This window comes from Exophiala mesophila (genome assembly GCF_000836275.1).
Source record: "Exophiala mesophila strain CBS 40295 unplaced genomic scaffold supercont1.1, whole genome shotgun sequence".
Taxonomy (NCBI): Eukaryota; Fungi; Ascomycota; class Eurotiomycetes; order Chaetothyriales; family Herpotrichiellaceae; genus Exophiala; species Exophiala mesophila.
In genome coordinates, this window is record NW_015622504.1 from 2,162,556 (window position 1) to 2,176,639 (window position 14,084).

Consider the following 14,084-nt stretch of genomic DNA (forward strand, 5'->3'; position numbering starts at 1 on the left):
CAATGCCAACCAACCAATTTCATGAGGGATGGTCTCGAATCCTTGTCTACCTGAATAATGGGGTAGATAGGGTCAAAGTAAGTAGTAACTGTAAGTAGACGTATCACGGCAGCGGAAGAGACGGCAAGAAAAGGCTGAACGGACTGAGTAGGCACGGTAGGCACGGTAGGCACGGTAGGCACGGTAGGCACGGTAGGCACCTAAGTAATGCACGAGTACATATTTTACAGTACATGCTGGGTGCCTGCTTCATCATTGCGACCGTGATGCCTGGCTTGGATGCTTGTATGCCTGGCGTGGACACTAAGTAAATGGCACGATTGTCAGGACCGGAAAGTGGTGTGGGAGTACTCGCGGGTGTACGGAGTACATACATACATACATACCTACCTTACGGAGTACATATGTGTAGAGGTGTGTGGGTCTGGGGGGGAGGAGCAAGAAACCGAAGGCGAAGGCGAAGGCGAAAGAAAGCACTGTGGCCTGAACCCTGTCACTGGTTGATTGGTAGGGTAGTAGGTCCCTGAAAGGAAAGAAGAGTAAGGATTGCTTGGATTCTCCTATAGTATGCCGTAGTATGCTATATAATGTCTCGTCATACAAGAAATATCATAGAAAGGTGAGACCTTGACACCCCCGTTCACCCAGCTTCCCAGGTCTTGTGTGTGACTGGCTGACTCGTGTGCTCCTCTGGTCACAACATCAAGAAAACTCCATAGTCTGGCCTGACATGTGGATCCATGTCAATAATGAAGAGGGGATCCAGGGCTGTAGAGATTTGCATCTAGTCCACGTGCAAAGAAGCACGTCAGGCACATGATGAATGGCGATTTGGAGTGTGATACCCGGACACCCACATCCACGTCCAGAGACTGAGACTGAGAAATGGATAGCAGCAGATAGACCAAGCAAGGCAAAAATAAAAACTGTCCAGCCGGGCCAGTCCATCCCTGCGTGCCATGTTACAGTACATTATCGCCCCGGGATTCCTTCTCCTTCGTGTCGAATTTGGGTTTCGCTACTAGCGCTGTACTCGGTTCGGAGGATAATAACCTATCATTTCAGCCACAGCCCTTCCTTCACCATCTCACATGGATGAGTCAGTGGAACACGATTGTAGTTGTGGTTGCGCATGTGTTGTGCGCCGGTGCACTGATGTATTATTGTATGCGAGATGCCGCCTTACTTCCGTATGGTAGCCTGCTTATGTTGAGGAGTCCGCAGGCAGTGACTGAATTCTAGTGCTCAAGGCCGGGTCGAGATCGAGATCGAGATCGTGTCAAACATCGAGCATGTGTGCTCTGGTATGTATGATGGTGAGTTTTGGGAGGCAACATGCGGCTGAGCTCCATAAAACAGACGTGTGCTGTAGTATGTAGGTATCATACATATGTTTCTCATGCCTGTCATGTCCCGATGGTATTGTGTGACATGGGACGAAGCTGAGTCGTCGTCGTTGTTGTTGGGCACTAATTGGTATTTGCCTTACAATGTATCTAGCCTGCGAGGATGGGAGCGCATGTGGTCATGTGAGAAGTCGTTGTTCATGCCAGGATGGTATAGTTCAAAGTTTGGTGCCGGGGAATGCGCCACTTTTACTCAGAACCACTATTCCCCTGTCCCGTGCAATGTATCCCTTCATCAAGTTCTAAAGAGAGGAAATGTGTCAGCAGATGGAATAAGTCATCTCGTCCTGACAACCTTCGGGTGAGTTCGGAATGTGAAGCCGCACCAGGCATCAAGATCGTCGCGACTGCTGCCTTCGGGCACAACGACTGTGATGAGGCCAAGGGCTTGTACCTAACTTGCATAAAGACAATTCAACCATTGACTTACCTTGTATATTGCGTTCGCCAAAAAACACTCCACTTCATCTCGATCAATCATGACGTCTGTAGCACCTTTGTAGCCTACTCGCATTCCAGCTTCAAACTCTTCGATTCGGATTCTGGTTCTTCTGATCTTGCTCGTTACTTCACCGGTCGAGACGTCTTTGGTCTCCTCCCACCCAGCTGCGAGAAACACCTTTCGAAACAGATTTCGTAAACAGATGTCTCGAGTCCTCTCTAACGTCAAGTATATCCGACGCTTAACCAGTTCTGGCTCATAAGCTGCGAGGTGTTCATCGAAGGAGGCCAATGAGCCCTTTTTGATGGCTTCAAACAGTGGCATAAACATCTTTTGCAGTGTTGGATATGGTGTAAGGAATTCGCTGGTTGGTAATTGATGATGATTCACCACATGTGCTGGGATCAGATATGTAAGTATTCGTTCTCGATTTTTCAAGGCATCCTGGTGGCACAAGTTCAGCGCTTCGGTCAAATTATCCTCCGCGTCAGAGTAGTTCTCTTGTAAAAAATCAATGACACCTCGATAGTATTTGAAAGTGCATCTTTGAGACTTTGGGAAGAGTTCCAGAGGTGGGAGATCTCCACCAGTGGCTTCAAGAGCACGCAGAACATTCTTGGTCAGTGAAATCGAGTTCAGCTTAAAGTACGTCTTGAAGAGGAGATTCGTGGTGCTGTAGATACCCCACTTCCGTGACTCGGCCAATTCTGATCGATCGCTCAGGCAGACTGTGAACATTCGATTGATGATCCATGCTGCTTGTTCCAGATTCTTGTTTTTGTTGGTATCGCCCATAATGTCGTCGGAAAACCCATTGGCAAATACATCACCATTGGTGTCTTTGGACTTTCCCTGACTGTCCGCCTTTATGGCGATGACTCTGAGGTACTTTCCTGCCGCTGAAAGGCATGGCACTGTCCAAGACTGGAAGCCAAAGTTGGTATATCCTCGGATCAAGAGATTGCATAATTCTTTGTAGGCTTCGAAAGCTTTCGAGAAATCCGGAGAGTCATATCTCGCATTGCCGGCAGAGATTTCTCTGACGGCTTTCCAGAATGCCACGAAGATGTCCACCCATGCATTTATTTCAACTTTGGGCAATTTGACAGCATTTCTGTCGTGGACTAGGTAGTGTCTCACATCCGCTGTGACGGACTGGTGGTTGAACAAGTTGGCAAACGATTCCAGGCGATCGACGTCTTGGGCTGTGTTGATAGGTTCAAGAGTCGAGGCGAGAAGACGACCATTTCCAACCCGCTGGGCCTCATGGAAGTCTCTGAAAATGCTACTCATTGGGAACAAGGGTTCAAGTCGGTCTCATGCTGATGGTCTGCTTTGGAAAGGACCAGTGATGTGCCCAACCAGGTTGAAGAGAGTTGATGTCGTTGGGTGCACATGTAGATGATTTGATCCGCAGAAGAGGACTGGGGGCCCCACTCAAACCATCACCCAATCATAATTTCCCTCGAACATGCATCAGTGATGATTGCCAAGCACACACAATTCAAAATCTTGGCACCGAAAACTGCGACTCCATCTTTGATCTTGCGCAGACAACCTTCGCTTTGGAAGCGATTAACCATTCCGACGACAAGCACATTTGAGGTCGACCAATTCAGTCAAGGTAAGATTATTACGATTTGATGACTCGTATAGCCGCTGACAAGATTATAGATGGGTAAGCTACACTCCTTCCGATATCCCTGTTTCGTTTTCGTCTGGATCCGAGTGCGATGTGAGATTTCTTTGAGAAGGCTTTGAAGGGGTTTGTGCGGCAATGCGAATCGACCTGAGGAATCAGTGAATATACGAGACATGGAACGATGGATGCTACGCCGCAAAAGAGGAGGCTATTGTTGCTGGTGTGGTGTCCAGGGAATTCTATCGCATCGACAACCCATCCACAGAAGAAGCCAGGAGGAATTCTCACATCGCACATCCAACACCAAAACGACGACCACTATCACCACTACGAGATTACCGTCACGCACACAACATTCCAATTTTCCACGAAAACTAACAACACCTTTCTTTTCTTATAGGTCGCTTCCAAGAATACCAGGTCATTGGCCGCCACCTGCCCACCGACAGCAACCCCACCCCTAAACTGTACCGGATGAGAATCTTCGCTCCCAATGAAGTTGTCGCCAAATCTCGATTCTGGTATTTCCTGCAAAAGCTGCGAAAGGTCAAGAAGACCACCGGCGAGATTGTGTCGTTGAACGTCATCCACGAGAAACGCCCTCTCAAGGTCAAGAACTTTGGTATCTGGCTTCGTTATGATTCCCGCTCCGGCACCCACAACATGTACAAGGAGTACCGAGAACTCAGCCGTACCGATGCCGTCGAGGCTTTGTATCAGGACATGGCCGCCAGACATCGTGCTCGATTCAGGAGTGTCCACGTAAGTTGATCCAGATCAGATGATTTTTTTCTCTTTTCTTTGTTGCTGCGCAATGTGTCGAGGAAGAGGAGGAGGAGTTAAAGTCAACTACAAACAAAAGGATGGATTGTTTTCTTGGAGAAAACTATTCGCACAGCTATGGCCAATGACATGAACTAACAAGACTATTTGTAACAGATCCTCAAGGTTGTCGAACTCGCCTCGGAAAACGATGTCAAGCGACCATACATCAAGCAGTTGATCTCCAAGAACCTCAAATTCCCTCTTCCTCACCGTGTCACCAGCAACAAGAAGCTGTTCACGCCTGTCCGACCCAGCACCTTTGCTTAAAAGACGAGAAATGGATAATAATCCTTGGTATCTGGCCAGTTGTGACTTGTGACTGGGACTGGTGTGATGGTGTCGTTGACTGAGTGTGAAAATTGGTGGTGGCCAAAGTGGGTGAATTGACAATGACTTGAAGAAAGAAGCATGTGTCCATGGTCTGATCTGATCTCATCTGATCGGGTCTGTCCTGACCTGATTTAATATCTGACATCTTGCGGATGTTGGATGGTGAAATGAGGATGGATGGGTGGATGGAGAGAGAGGTTTCACGATAGAAAAGGGGATGCGATGCGAGGCAAATGAAGTACACTTAACCTGGTGATCCAGCAAGGAAGAGGTACTCCACCACACGGCTAAGATCATGCAATGCAAGCAGTCAGTCAAGTCAATCAACTCAGGATTCAGACAAGATGATCATCAATGAAATTGATTTTGACTCATTAAAGAAAGAAATCCTGCATAGATCGTGGCTCCTATTTTTTTTTTTGCGAGCGAAGGAGTGATTGACCGTACCCTCGATCAGGGGTAGTTGGCTACTCATCTGCAGAAGGCTACTCCTATATGTCATGTGGTGAGACCACTCAATCCAACCCATCCAAATCCCTTGTAGCCAATTCTGCGGACTAAATTTCGTTCCTTGATACGAGAAAGATTGGATAAGTGAGATTTGCGTGCTTGACATGGTGGTCTTGATCAGCGTGTCTGAGTTGAGGATAAACCTTGTGCGGGTGGTCGTTTGACCGTTGGGACAAATTGACGGGGTTCCCTGGCCTGACCTCGCTATCTTATTCGAGTTTGCACCTTCATAGGGCATTCCTCGGTCACAGCATGGGAGAGTTCTCCATGTTGGTGTTGGGACATGTTAGGACACGTGTCTGTCTTCTTCGATCAGTAACGAATCGTGCAGACCGGTCTTCTGGGTTTATTGACGAAGCGGATGAACTGCGCACCCGGTCCAGCCTTTCTGCGGGTGCCCAAGTCCATGGAGACTGTCCAATTGCCCACCCAAGGAGGTCAATCCTCATTACTTCTCGTCCAATCATTGTGCTCTAGGTCTTTCTTCGATCGACTGAGGCTCAGGCCTTACATTGCAACGGAAAGGCCAATTATGTCGACAATGGACTTGGTAATGTGGCGGCAAGATCAAGGCCTTGGCTTGAGCATTGACACTGCCCTCCAAGGTCTTCGCCAGCACATATCCGCCAAGGCAGGTACGTTGAGCAGGCTCCGCAGTCTTCCAGACCGGTAGGCATGCTATGAGTGGAACTTTGTATGGAAAATGCCGCCCATGCCCATCCGTTGTAAACAAAGTACCGCCAAAACTAACTTTTCCCACACACGCAAGCGGTTTCAAGGGGCTCGTCCTCTCCAGATATGGACAACATTGTAGGCGTGAACATTTGGATCGGAGGCTTGCTGCTGGGCTTCGTCGCATAGTCGACGAACCGTTTCTTCGGTCCAACCACCACCATAACGACAAAGCGGTGCGAGACTCATGGCTTCCATGCCAACGCCACTTGTGTTCTGAGGACCGGAGGATTGAGCTATATTCCACCATAAGCCTGCGCGTTGCTCGGCTTTTGCCCTTTGTTCGTCCGGGTGATTCGTCCAACCCCGGAGGGGAAGACGGTATTCTTCATGCTGGATATCGATGAAACCAGCGGCGTGGAAGGAGTTGCGGATACGAGCCTCGTCATAGTGAATGGGGCGCTTGCCTTCTTCGTAGACAGGCTTGATGTAAAGATCCCACCACTCGGTCAATCTGCCAGGTTGGAGGGTGCCATCGTCACAGCGGGGTTGGAAATCGATCTCGACGTGTTCGAACCATCCGACGCGGGGGATAAGGTGGCGATGGATCTTCTGGTACAGACCAAGCAAATCGCTAACGCTGCCCAGACTGAGTTGAAGGTGAATGAGATGCCAGCTCCGCTCTCCCAGCAACCAGATGGTCTCATAATCCCAATGGGCCCGCACCGAGACGTTGGGAGGCAGACTAGGAGGTCCCATGTGTTGGAGATCGACGCCGACAAATTCAGCTTGAGGAAATAACTTGGCCATATCAATCATCCAGATGCCAGTGCCGCAGCCGAGATCGAGGACTCGTGGAGAAGTACCAAAAGGGCCATCCGCCGGCTGTTCGAGCATTTCGGTCGGGCATGAAGTCAGTCTGGTGGCTGGGGGTCTAATGACCTTGAGCATGGTGTGCATAATGTCTAGACGATCTCGTTCACGGTCATCGTGAGGCATCATGTATTGTTCTCTGTTTGCCAGGTCAGCAGGACGAGGGCACGTGGGAGGGGGAGTGCGGACCTTCTAAAGGTGCCATACTCTCTGCCATACTCGCGGACGGTGTCCGTGCCGGCGACGAAGGCTCCCGCCATAGGCATAGAAGTTGGGATGGAAGACAAAGAAATGTCGGGAGAGCTGGAGGAACTCTTGACAAGGCGAGTCTGATGCGCCGGCGATGTCGACATTGATCCTTCCTGGTTCGTCGGGACGGTCGTGTGCGGTTAGCACGGATCGGCAGTCCACTCAGTTCGTCCCACTATGCTTTAGTGAGGTGGTCAGGCATATCCAGTTGCTTAGCCAGAACCAGGACGCGAAGCGGTCAAGTCAAGTGGGTTCTTGTTTGCTAGTAGCAACAACAACAGACGGCCATTGTGCGGCCAGCCGATAGCAGAACGAGGGAGATAAGGAAAAGCGGAAAAGGACTTTTTGCAATGACACAAAAATCTCGAAATGGACAATGGACAAATGGACAATTGAAAACGGAGACTGAAAAATGGAGATGGACGCTGGAGCTGTTGGCGTGTCAAAGACAGACACAGACGAGAGCCTGGTAATAGTAAGTGAGTGGGCTTTGCATTGGGAAAAGGACGCCAGGAAGTATGGATATATTTTGACACTGTGCGAGGGGTTGTGAGTGGAGGAAAATTCAAAGCTTATGCGACGTCAGGCGACGGCGTGAGAGATCATGGGCGTCCGCAGTTGAGATGCACGTCTTTTTTACTGGGGACCGAAGTTGGGAGGAAGAGGAGGGAGACGGTGGATGGACAGTGGGAGTTCGCTACTGCCGTTCACTAGTTGTGGCAATGGGGGCAGTTGGGGCATTGGCTGCCATAGACTTGGTCGTCCTTACCTTCATACCTAGAAACTTACTTTTTACAATCTACAGGCAGTCCCCAGACCCTTGGGTCGCCCAAATAGCGGAAACAACGATGCAACAACAATAGTGCAATGTTAATCGTGCACGGCAAGTGGAGGCATCGAACGCCCAGAAAGGCTGGCGGGATTTGGCATTAGGGGCATTGTTAGGGTGGGAGGGGCACCTGAGCCTGAGCCTAAGAACCGAGGGGTTGGGCTTGGGGCCAAAGGAGACTGACGGTACAGAGTACTGGGTTCCAAGCAGTGGGCATGGCCAACTCTGGTTCAGTTTAACCCTACTCCGTAAGTCCCGAAGGCAAGCGAGTCCGCTATTCCTTGTCTGCAGGTGGTGAGTTCAAGTAGTTGGTTGACTAAAAAGGGGTCGGGACTCTGGACGACCCGTGCCAACACCAACTAGGTTAACCTTGTTCGTTCCACTGCTTTCCACTGCTGATGCCCCGCCATGCCCGGAGAGTTGAGTTACAGGCTCTCTACTGGGCGCGGGATCGTGCGACAAACCTAAATCACGGCAATAAGTAGTAGTAAAGCACCCAGTACTCCGTAAGCCCAAAGGCCCGAGGGGCTCTAGGCCACCCACACTCCGTTTGAACTTGCAAGTTGTTGGGCTAGAGACACTGCTTTCGGATGACTGCAGCCTGCAATCCTTGCTTCCAGAGTTCAATTTACCAACAACTTGGGTGACAGCAAACGGGCCTGGATCGAGACCTCGTGCCATGTGCATGGTTGGTCAGGATTAATTTGTGCCAATTGTGGCATTCTACAGGATTGACACAAGGACTTTTGCCGACAGAAAAGCAGAGTTACACAACCGATGCAACACGTGCAAGCACAACTACCGTAGTTACCTTCCGTCCTGTGCATGCCCAAGTTTAGCACGTTCGGTGCACACTGTTCTATTGCTGTAGCATTGGCATTGGCATGATTCATTGCATCTTGGATATGTACGTAACACGCATGGTCAAGTACCAGGTAGGTAAGGTATGTAGGTAGGTAGGTAGCCAGGTACCTAACCTGAATGGCTGATATTCTTGAGGCTGCGGCCTGCCTCACTCTCGAATGCAGAGGCTGAAGATCTACAAAATTAGCTAGCGGCTCGTGTTCCAGGTTGCATACAGCGAGTTCTACAATTACAGTATCACCAATCAAAGCATTTGACACCTTGAAAAAGATGTTTTTGCATGGTTTTCTTAACTAAGTTGACATCTTTTAGGTGGGCCGAAGGGCCGAGGGGGCCTGTAATTAGTACAGAATCTGTCGGCCCCGCCATCTCTTTGGGTTTGGGAATCACGAGAGCCCAAGCACACCAAAGTATCCCTATCCCAAACCATCACCTCGACTGTTGGACACTCCACCGACACTAGAAAGTCATCCAGCTGCTCCGTGGACGATAACAGCTTCGGGAGATGATGGTTCCGAGGCCTGTTGTTGAACAAGCTTCAACAGACAAAACCAACGCTTGACACGAGAGCGTGAAAATCCCGAACTCGTCTACGCATACGTACAGGCATCAACGCTTCGATGTGTTAGTTCGGTTAGGGCAATCCAATAACTCCCCTAGATCGTCACTAGTTGGCAAGGTTTACGGTTCAAGTACGGAGTTAGGTGGATGCCACTGGATGGTGGTGACCAAGCTTAAGGTCCGTGCCATTAGCTTGAATACGCCATGACCAGAATACCGGGACGGGCAGGATGTTTAATCTCAGGCCTGCTGCAGGAAGTACTCCTTCGTAGGTACCTAAATTTTGGTGTGTATATGTGCAGTAGCATGATCCTGGAGTCTGTAGTACTTCGTGCATGATCTTTTAGTCAGTAGCAGTGACCTGCGCATGGTACTTTCCGTATGTCAGTCCGAACACTCTGCAGTAGCCAATCCTCCAGATAAAGGCATTTGCAGAATTCGAGTCATGGAAGGTATGGATTCATTAATCAAAATGCCAAACCTCCAAGGAAAGTTCCCAGTAGAAAAACTGGCGCTGGACCCTCTTACGCCCCAGGGCCCCACGTGTGCAGCCATGACTGTAAGCAGGCATGTTGACTTTGAAGTTTGAACATGTGGTTGCCATGATTAGGATTGCCACGAAACGAAACCGCAAACGACGACATCATCCAGGCTTGGCGAGAACAAGAGGCAACCAGACCCATCCTCTAACATGCAACAAGTTTGATTCAACAGGATGGTTAGGTGTTGGACACCCAAATAGGAGGTACTTGGTACTGTGTTGGGTCGTTGACTAGTTGCAGGGCCTCACTTCACTCCCTCGATTCAACTTCCACTTACATGTCTGCAGGGTAACTGTCAATTTCCGACCGTATCCCGGACGAGAACCGATAAGCGACAATAGGAAGTTGCATACAGCATATACTAAGTACGTAGGAATCTGCAAGTGGTGGTTTCAGGTCGCGATCTGCAAGAACCATCTGCAACTGTCACAATTCGGTTGAGTCCAGTGGAACGATGGGGGATTTACGCGGAATTTGCACGGCATCAAGCCCATCACTTTCCCCAGGCCATGTGCATCGTGTTTGGTAGTGGTGATCGACACAAGATACGAGGATGGCTGCATCCAGTTCTTTAACAGCCCTTGGAGAACCATTATAGAAAACCGAACGGGCACCAGGCAGTACTCTGGGTTACAACCTCTCCAATCCTTGGGCCTGCAGGCTGGTCAACGTGTACAGCCAACTGCCTACAGGCAGCCAACTTGCAGCCTGCAGTGTCCCAGCAATCTGGGTCGCGGACGTTTCCATTCCCGGGTGCCCTTCATGCCCTTGTACTCGCCTAACTTAAGTGCAGTTGGTCAGCAGACGGGTAGGGTGCTTCTTCCCTAGCAAACCCATGCCATGCCCCTCTGCCCCCATGTCATGCCCGGCCAGTGCCGGCTTAGGTGCCTAACTTGTGCTACGGTAAAACACAACCTACGTCTAAGCTTCAACCCATCTCCGGCTTGGCAGACTGCCACACTCACGCACTCTCTGCGCCGCTCGGCCCACAAATCTTCAATGTCGACACCCACGACAGCCTTTCCATCTTGCAGTAGACCACACTGCCAAACACATGACAACATACAACCCGGTGACTCGACTCTGTACTGATGTTGCACCATCTACACGAACCTCTTCCTTTCTCCTGCGTTGAAACACACATTGGCTCACCGCCTCTATCTCTGATCTAACTGGTCTCTCTTGCGGCCCGTGGTGGCATTGACCCTATCCCCGCAGCCTGATCCTGTTGCCTCCACCTGATTTTACAACCATGTCACTAAGCTATCGTCAAGTCGCTAGTTGTTGTCCTCCTGCTGCCTCGGATGTTTACATCTTCACCATTCTTCCAACTGCCGACCGTGGCATCGTTGCCATCACCTCCAACAACCACCTTTACCTCTTGGACAGCACAACCCTGCAAACCAGTCATGCCGTCACACCCAAGAATCTCCCCAAGAACCTAACCTCTCTTGTCGTTGCTGATGATGGTTGTTCCGCCATATGTGGAGGCGTCGATGGCCTAGTGTCAATCTTTGACGTGCGCACCCGAGCCCAAATCGGTCAATTTCAAACAGGTACCTCAACCGAGATCTTTACCTCATTCTCAAAACGATCCAGTTGATATTGACTGCCGGCTTCAGGTAAACCTATCAATGTCTTGGCGTGTCGAGGAAACGATCTGGCGGTGGGGAGTGAAACCGTTGTTTCAGTCTGGTGAGCCTCGCCTCGGCATCCACAATTCTCTCAATTATCATTCATGCTGATCATTCTCCCAAAAGGGATCGAAGACAATCTAAACCCCGTTGGCAAAATACCGAGAACAACGACGAAATCACAGCACTCGACTTTCACCCCCTTCGCAACAACATTCTACTCAGTGGAGGCGACGACGGTCTAGTCAGCATCTTCGACACCCTCATTACCGAAGAAGATGATAGTCTTCTCCAGGCAGTCAACCATGGTCCTATTCACAAGGCCGGATTTCTCGGTCCAGACGAATTATACGCACTAAGCTCAGACCAGAATCTAGCCTTGCATTCTCTTACCCTCGACGACTCGGACCTTGACAAGCCGGCCTCAGATCAATTAGGCGATCTTAGGCCCAAGGTGCCATGTGAATACGTCATTGACGTCTTTCCTAGTGGTCCAGACTATGTGACGGCTTGTGGCTCTCACAGGTATGCCGAGTATTCCCGCACGAGAGGTTTCTCCACTCACCATATGCTACTAGTCATTCACAGGTCGACCTGGTCAAGGTAAGACGTGGCATTGGGCTTGACCTCACCCGACGAGTCGTCCTCCACGGCGCCCACGGTGGAGAAATAGTGCGATCCATCTATGTGGATGAACAGGTATAATTCCATTGCCATTGTCGCGATTGTTTCAAACAGCCCTGACTTGTTACAGACCGGTGTCGTCTTCACTGCCGGAGAGGATGGCCAAGTTGCCGCATTCCGTGCCTCTGAAGGTGATGCTTCTTCGTCTACGCCATCCAAAACTTCCAAATCAAAGAAACACACAGAAGGAAGATACAGACCATATTGAACATCAAGCAGTCAATTCTCCTATCAGCAAAATATCGCCACCAAGATCCTGGATATGGTAGAAATGTCACCACTTCTGACAGTTCCAAGCCCTTCGCTCCATGTCACAAGCTAGACGCCTTCATGATATCCTGCCTTGATCGTTGTTCTGGACCGCACGTTCGATCAATGGACGAAACTCCTACCACCTCTCACTGCTAGGTCTGATTTCCAATTCATGTGTGAATCCCGACTTTGGCTGGGTGTGTAGATACCAGTACGTCTCGGCGATCTTGAAACCCCTTGTCAGCAAGGTTAATTACCACACTATTGGAAAAACACTCACCGTCTCCGGATCAATCTTGGCATCCGGCCCAGCGTCCTTCATATAGTCCTTGGTCGCCGGAGTGTCTATGATACCGTCGATGATCGCATGACTAACATGGACACCTTTTGGACCAAACTCGCGCGCCAGCGATTGGACCAGTGCACGTGTAGCGAATTTGCTGACGGCAAAAGAGGAGAAATTCGCCGATGCTTTAAGCGACGCTGTGGCGCCGGTGAAGATCAAAGTCGGTGGGTAGGTTGTTGTTTTGGAGGACTCGGCCGTTCTGAGCAGGCGTGGGAGGATGGCCTGCGAGAAGTGAAAACCACCTTTACTGTGTGGAAAGGGAATTCAAGATTGGTTAGTTACGGCGGGGGGATTAAGGTGTGGAAGATGCATGTTCTGAAGGAAGAGACACATAACGGAACAAATCGTAACTCACACATTAACATCCAGAGGAGCGAGAAAAGCATCAGTCGTTAATTCGAGGAAGGGCTTGACAGCAAGCTTGCCAGCAGCATTGAATATCGCGGCCTATAGATAGTATCAGAGGGGTGTCAATGAGTATGGTCCACACACTGGTCTAGCAGAAAGGAACAGAACATGGTAGGGTAGACATATACAGTAACTGGATCGAATCTAGATGTATGAAGGAATAAAAGGAGGTAGATACTAACTCACCGTACAAATCGCATCCCTCCCAAACCTCTCATCCACAATCTTCAACGCATTCGCAACTCCATTCTCATCTACAACATCAGTCGCAATTCCAACCGCATCACCTCCCGAATCATTAATCTCTTTTTCCAATGCCGAGAAACTGTCAGTACTTCGAGATAGTAGTACCACTGAATATGCCTTTGCGAAACGTTTCGCGACTGCTGCGCCAGTGCCGGCGCCAACGCCCGCGATGATGGCGTAGGGTTTTGGAGGCATTCTCGGGGGGGCGGTTTAGGGCTTACTGGACCTGGATGGTATAAGGATATGACATAAAAATGGAAATGTATAGATGATGTGCTGTTCTTGGTTGTCTAGATACTGGATATTGGATATTGGACGTTATTTACCAAATGTATGTACTTCCCTTCTCCAGCTGAGGTGACGTCAAGCTGGAGGGATTAGTCATTTTTATGCTTATTTTGTGATTGGGAGTTTCTGGGAGTTTCTCTTGATTGGATACATTGGGACCTTGGAATATTAAATTTGGAGGGGTAAGGCAATCTAGATAGGGTATTTCTTTATCAAAAGATTGCTATGTCTATTTATTCGTAAGAGTAGGCCGTAAGTTATGGAGTTCAAGTGTTCATCAATGGTCCCGGCGCTATATTTAGGCATCATGAAGCTTTGGCCTCACGACGACTGCTGCTGGGTTCCTTTTTCGAGGGGAATGGCATGGGTTCTCGGTTGGGAAGGGGATGGAAGGAGTGGGTTTAATCATTGAATACTTTTCTTACCTTGCTTGGTCTTCTCGACTTACCTCTGCTGACACTTACTGGTAGTACTGACCACT

The 14,084-nt window shown here is 49.6% G+C and overlaps 5 protein-coding genes across 5 annotated transcripts; 2 read left to right on the top strand and 3 right to left on the bottom strand.

Annotated features, from left to right (window-relative positions):
- Positions 1–549: 549 nt before the first annotated feature.
- On the bottom strand, positions 550–3,199 carry PV10_00693 (uncharacterized protein). Its single transcript, XM_016364804.1, has 2 exons — positions 1,837–3,199; positions 550–1,648 (listed from the first exon to the last, which is right to left on the bottom strand). The coding sequence occupies exons 1-2, from the start codon at positions 3,139–3,141 to the stop codon at positions 1,565–1,567; spliced, it is 1,389 nt and encodes a 462-aa protein (XP_016228453.1). The 5' UTR covers positions 3,142–3,199; the 3' UTR covers positions 550–1,564.
- Positions 3,200–3,402: 203 nt separating this feature from the next.
- On the top strand, positions 3,403–5,084 carry PV10_00694 (60S ribosomal protein L20-A). The gene is made up of 4 exons (XM_016364805.1): positions 3,403–3,472; positions 3,523–3,526; positions 3,891–4,252; positions 4,430–5,084. Exons 2-4 carry the CDS (start codon positions 3,523–3,525, stop codon positions 4,580–4,582), a joined length of 519 nt encoding a protein of 172 aa, XP_016228454.1. The 5' UTR covers positions 3,403–3,472; the 3' UTR covers positions 4,583–5,084.
- PV10_00695 (uncharacterized protein) lies at positions 5,001–7,448 on the bottom strand. Its single transcript, XM_016364806.1, has 2 exons — positions 6,890–7,448; positions 5,001–6,839 (listed from the first exon to the last, which is right to left on the bottom strand). Exons 1-2 carry the CDS (start codon positions 7,051–7,053, stop codon positions 5,930–5,932), a joined length of 1,074 nt encoding a protein of 357 aa, XP_016228455.1. The 5' UTR covers positions 7,054–7,448; the 3' UTR covers positions 5,001–5,929.
- A 3,348-nt stretch (positions 7,449–10,796) lies between these two features.
- Positions 10,797–12,977, top strand: PV10_00696 (uncharacterized protein). Its single transcript, XM_016364807.1, has 5 exons — positions 10,797–11,301; positions 11,368–11,440; positions 11,506–11,904; positions 11,958–12,078; positions 12,134–12,977. The coding sequence occupies exons 1-5, from the start codon at positions 10,998–11,000 to the stop codon at positions 12,269–12,271; spliced, it is 1,035 nt and encodes a 344-aa protein (XP_016228456.1). The 5' UTR covers positions 10,797–10,997; the 3' UTR covers positions 12,272–12,977.
- Positions 12,085–13,630, bottom strand: PV10_00697 (uncharacterized protein). Its single transcript, XM_016364808.1, has 4 exons — positions 13,256–13,630; positions 13,017–13,108; positions 12,596–12,908; positions 12,085–12,541 (listed from the first exon to the last, which is right to left on the bottom strand). Exons 1-4 carry the CDS (start codon positions 13,508–13,510, stop codon positions 12,452–12,454), a joined length of 750 nt encoding a protein of 249 aa, XP_016228457.1. The 5' UTR covers positions 13,511–13,630; the 3' UTR covers positions 12,085–12,451.
- Positions 13,631–14,084: the final 454 nt, after the last annotated feature.

What these genes read in the sequence shown, in the direction of transcription:
- PV10_00693 (XM_016364804.1), bottom strand. Translation starts at nt 3,141, where the DNA reads ATGAGTAGCATTTTCAGAGACTTCCATGAGGCCCAGCGGGTTGGAAAT. An exon ending in TGGCGAACGCAATATACAAG is followed by an intron (nt 1,649 to 1,836) that starts GTAAGTCAATGG and finishes TCCTCTCTTTAG; the next exon opens with AACTTGATGAAGGGATACAT.
- PV10_00694 (XM_016364805.1), top strand. An exon ending in CTCGATTCAGGAGTGTCCAC is followed by an intron (nt 4,253 to 4,429) that starts GTAAGTTGATCC and finishes TATTTGTAACAG; the next exon opens with ATCCTCAAGGTTGTCGAACT.
- PV10_00695 (XM_016364806.1), bottom strand. Translation starts at nt 7,053, where the DNA reads ATGTCGACATCGCCGGCGCATCAGACTCGCCTTGTCAAGAGTTCCTCC. An exon ending in GAGTATGGCACCTTTAGAAG is followed by an intron (nt 6,840 to 6,889) that starts GTCCGCACTCCC and finishes CCTGGCAAACAG; the next exon opens with AGAACAATACATGATGCCTC.
- PV10_00696 (XM_016364807.1), top strand. Translation starts at nt 10,998, where the DNA reads ATGTCACTAAGCTATCGTCAAGTCGCTAGTTGTTGTCCTCCTGCTGCC. An exon ending in ACGGCTTGTGGCTCTCACAG is followed by an intron (nt 11,905 to 11,957) that starts GTATGCCGAGTA and finishes ATATGCTACTAG; the next exon opens with TCATTCACAGGTCGACCTGG. An exon ending in CCATCTATGTGGATGAACAG is followed by an intron (nt 12,079 to 12,133) that starts GTATAATTCCAT and finishes GACTTGTTACAG; the next exon opens with ACCGGTGTCGTCTTCACTGC.
- PV10_00697 (XM_016364808.1), bottom strand. Translation starts at nt 13,510, where the DNA reads ATGCCTCCAAAACCCTACGCCATCATCGCGGGCGTTGGCGCCGGCACT. An exon ending in GCTCCTCTGGATGTTAATGT is followed by an intron (nt 12,909 to 13,016) that starts GTGAGTTACGAT and finishes CTTTCCACACAG; the next exon opens with TAAAGGTGGTTTTCACTTCT. An exon ending in CCAAGATTGATCCGGAGACG is followed by an intron (nt 12,542 to 12,595) that starts GTGAGTGTTTTT and finishes AGGGGTTTCAAG; the next exon opens with ATCGCCGAGACGTACTGGTA.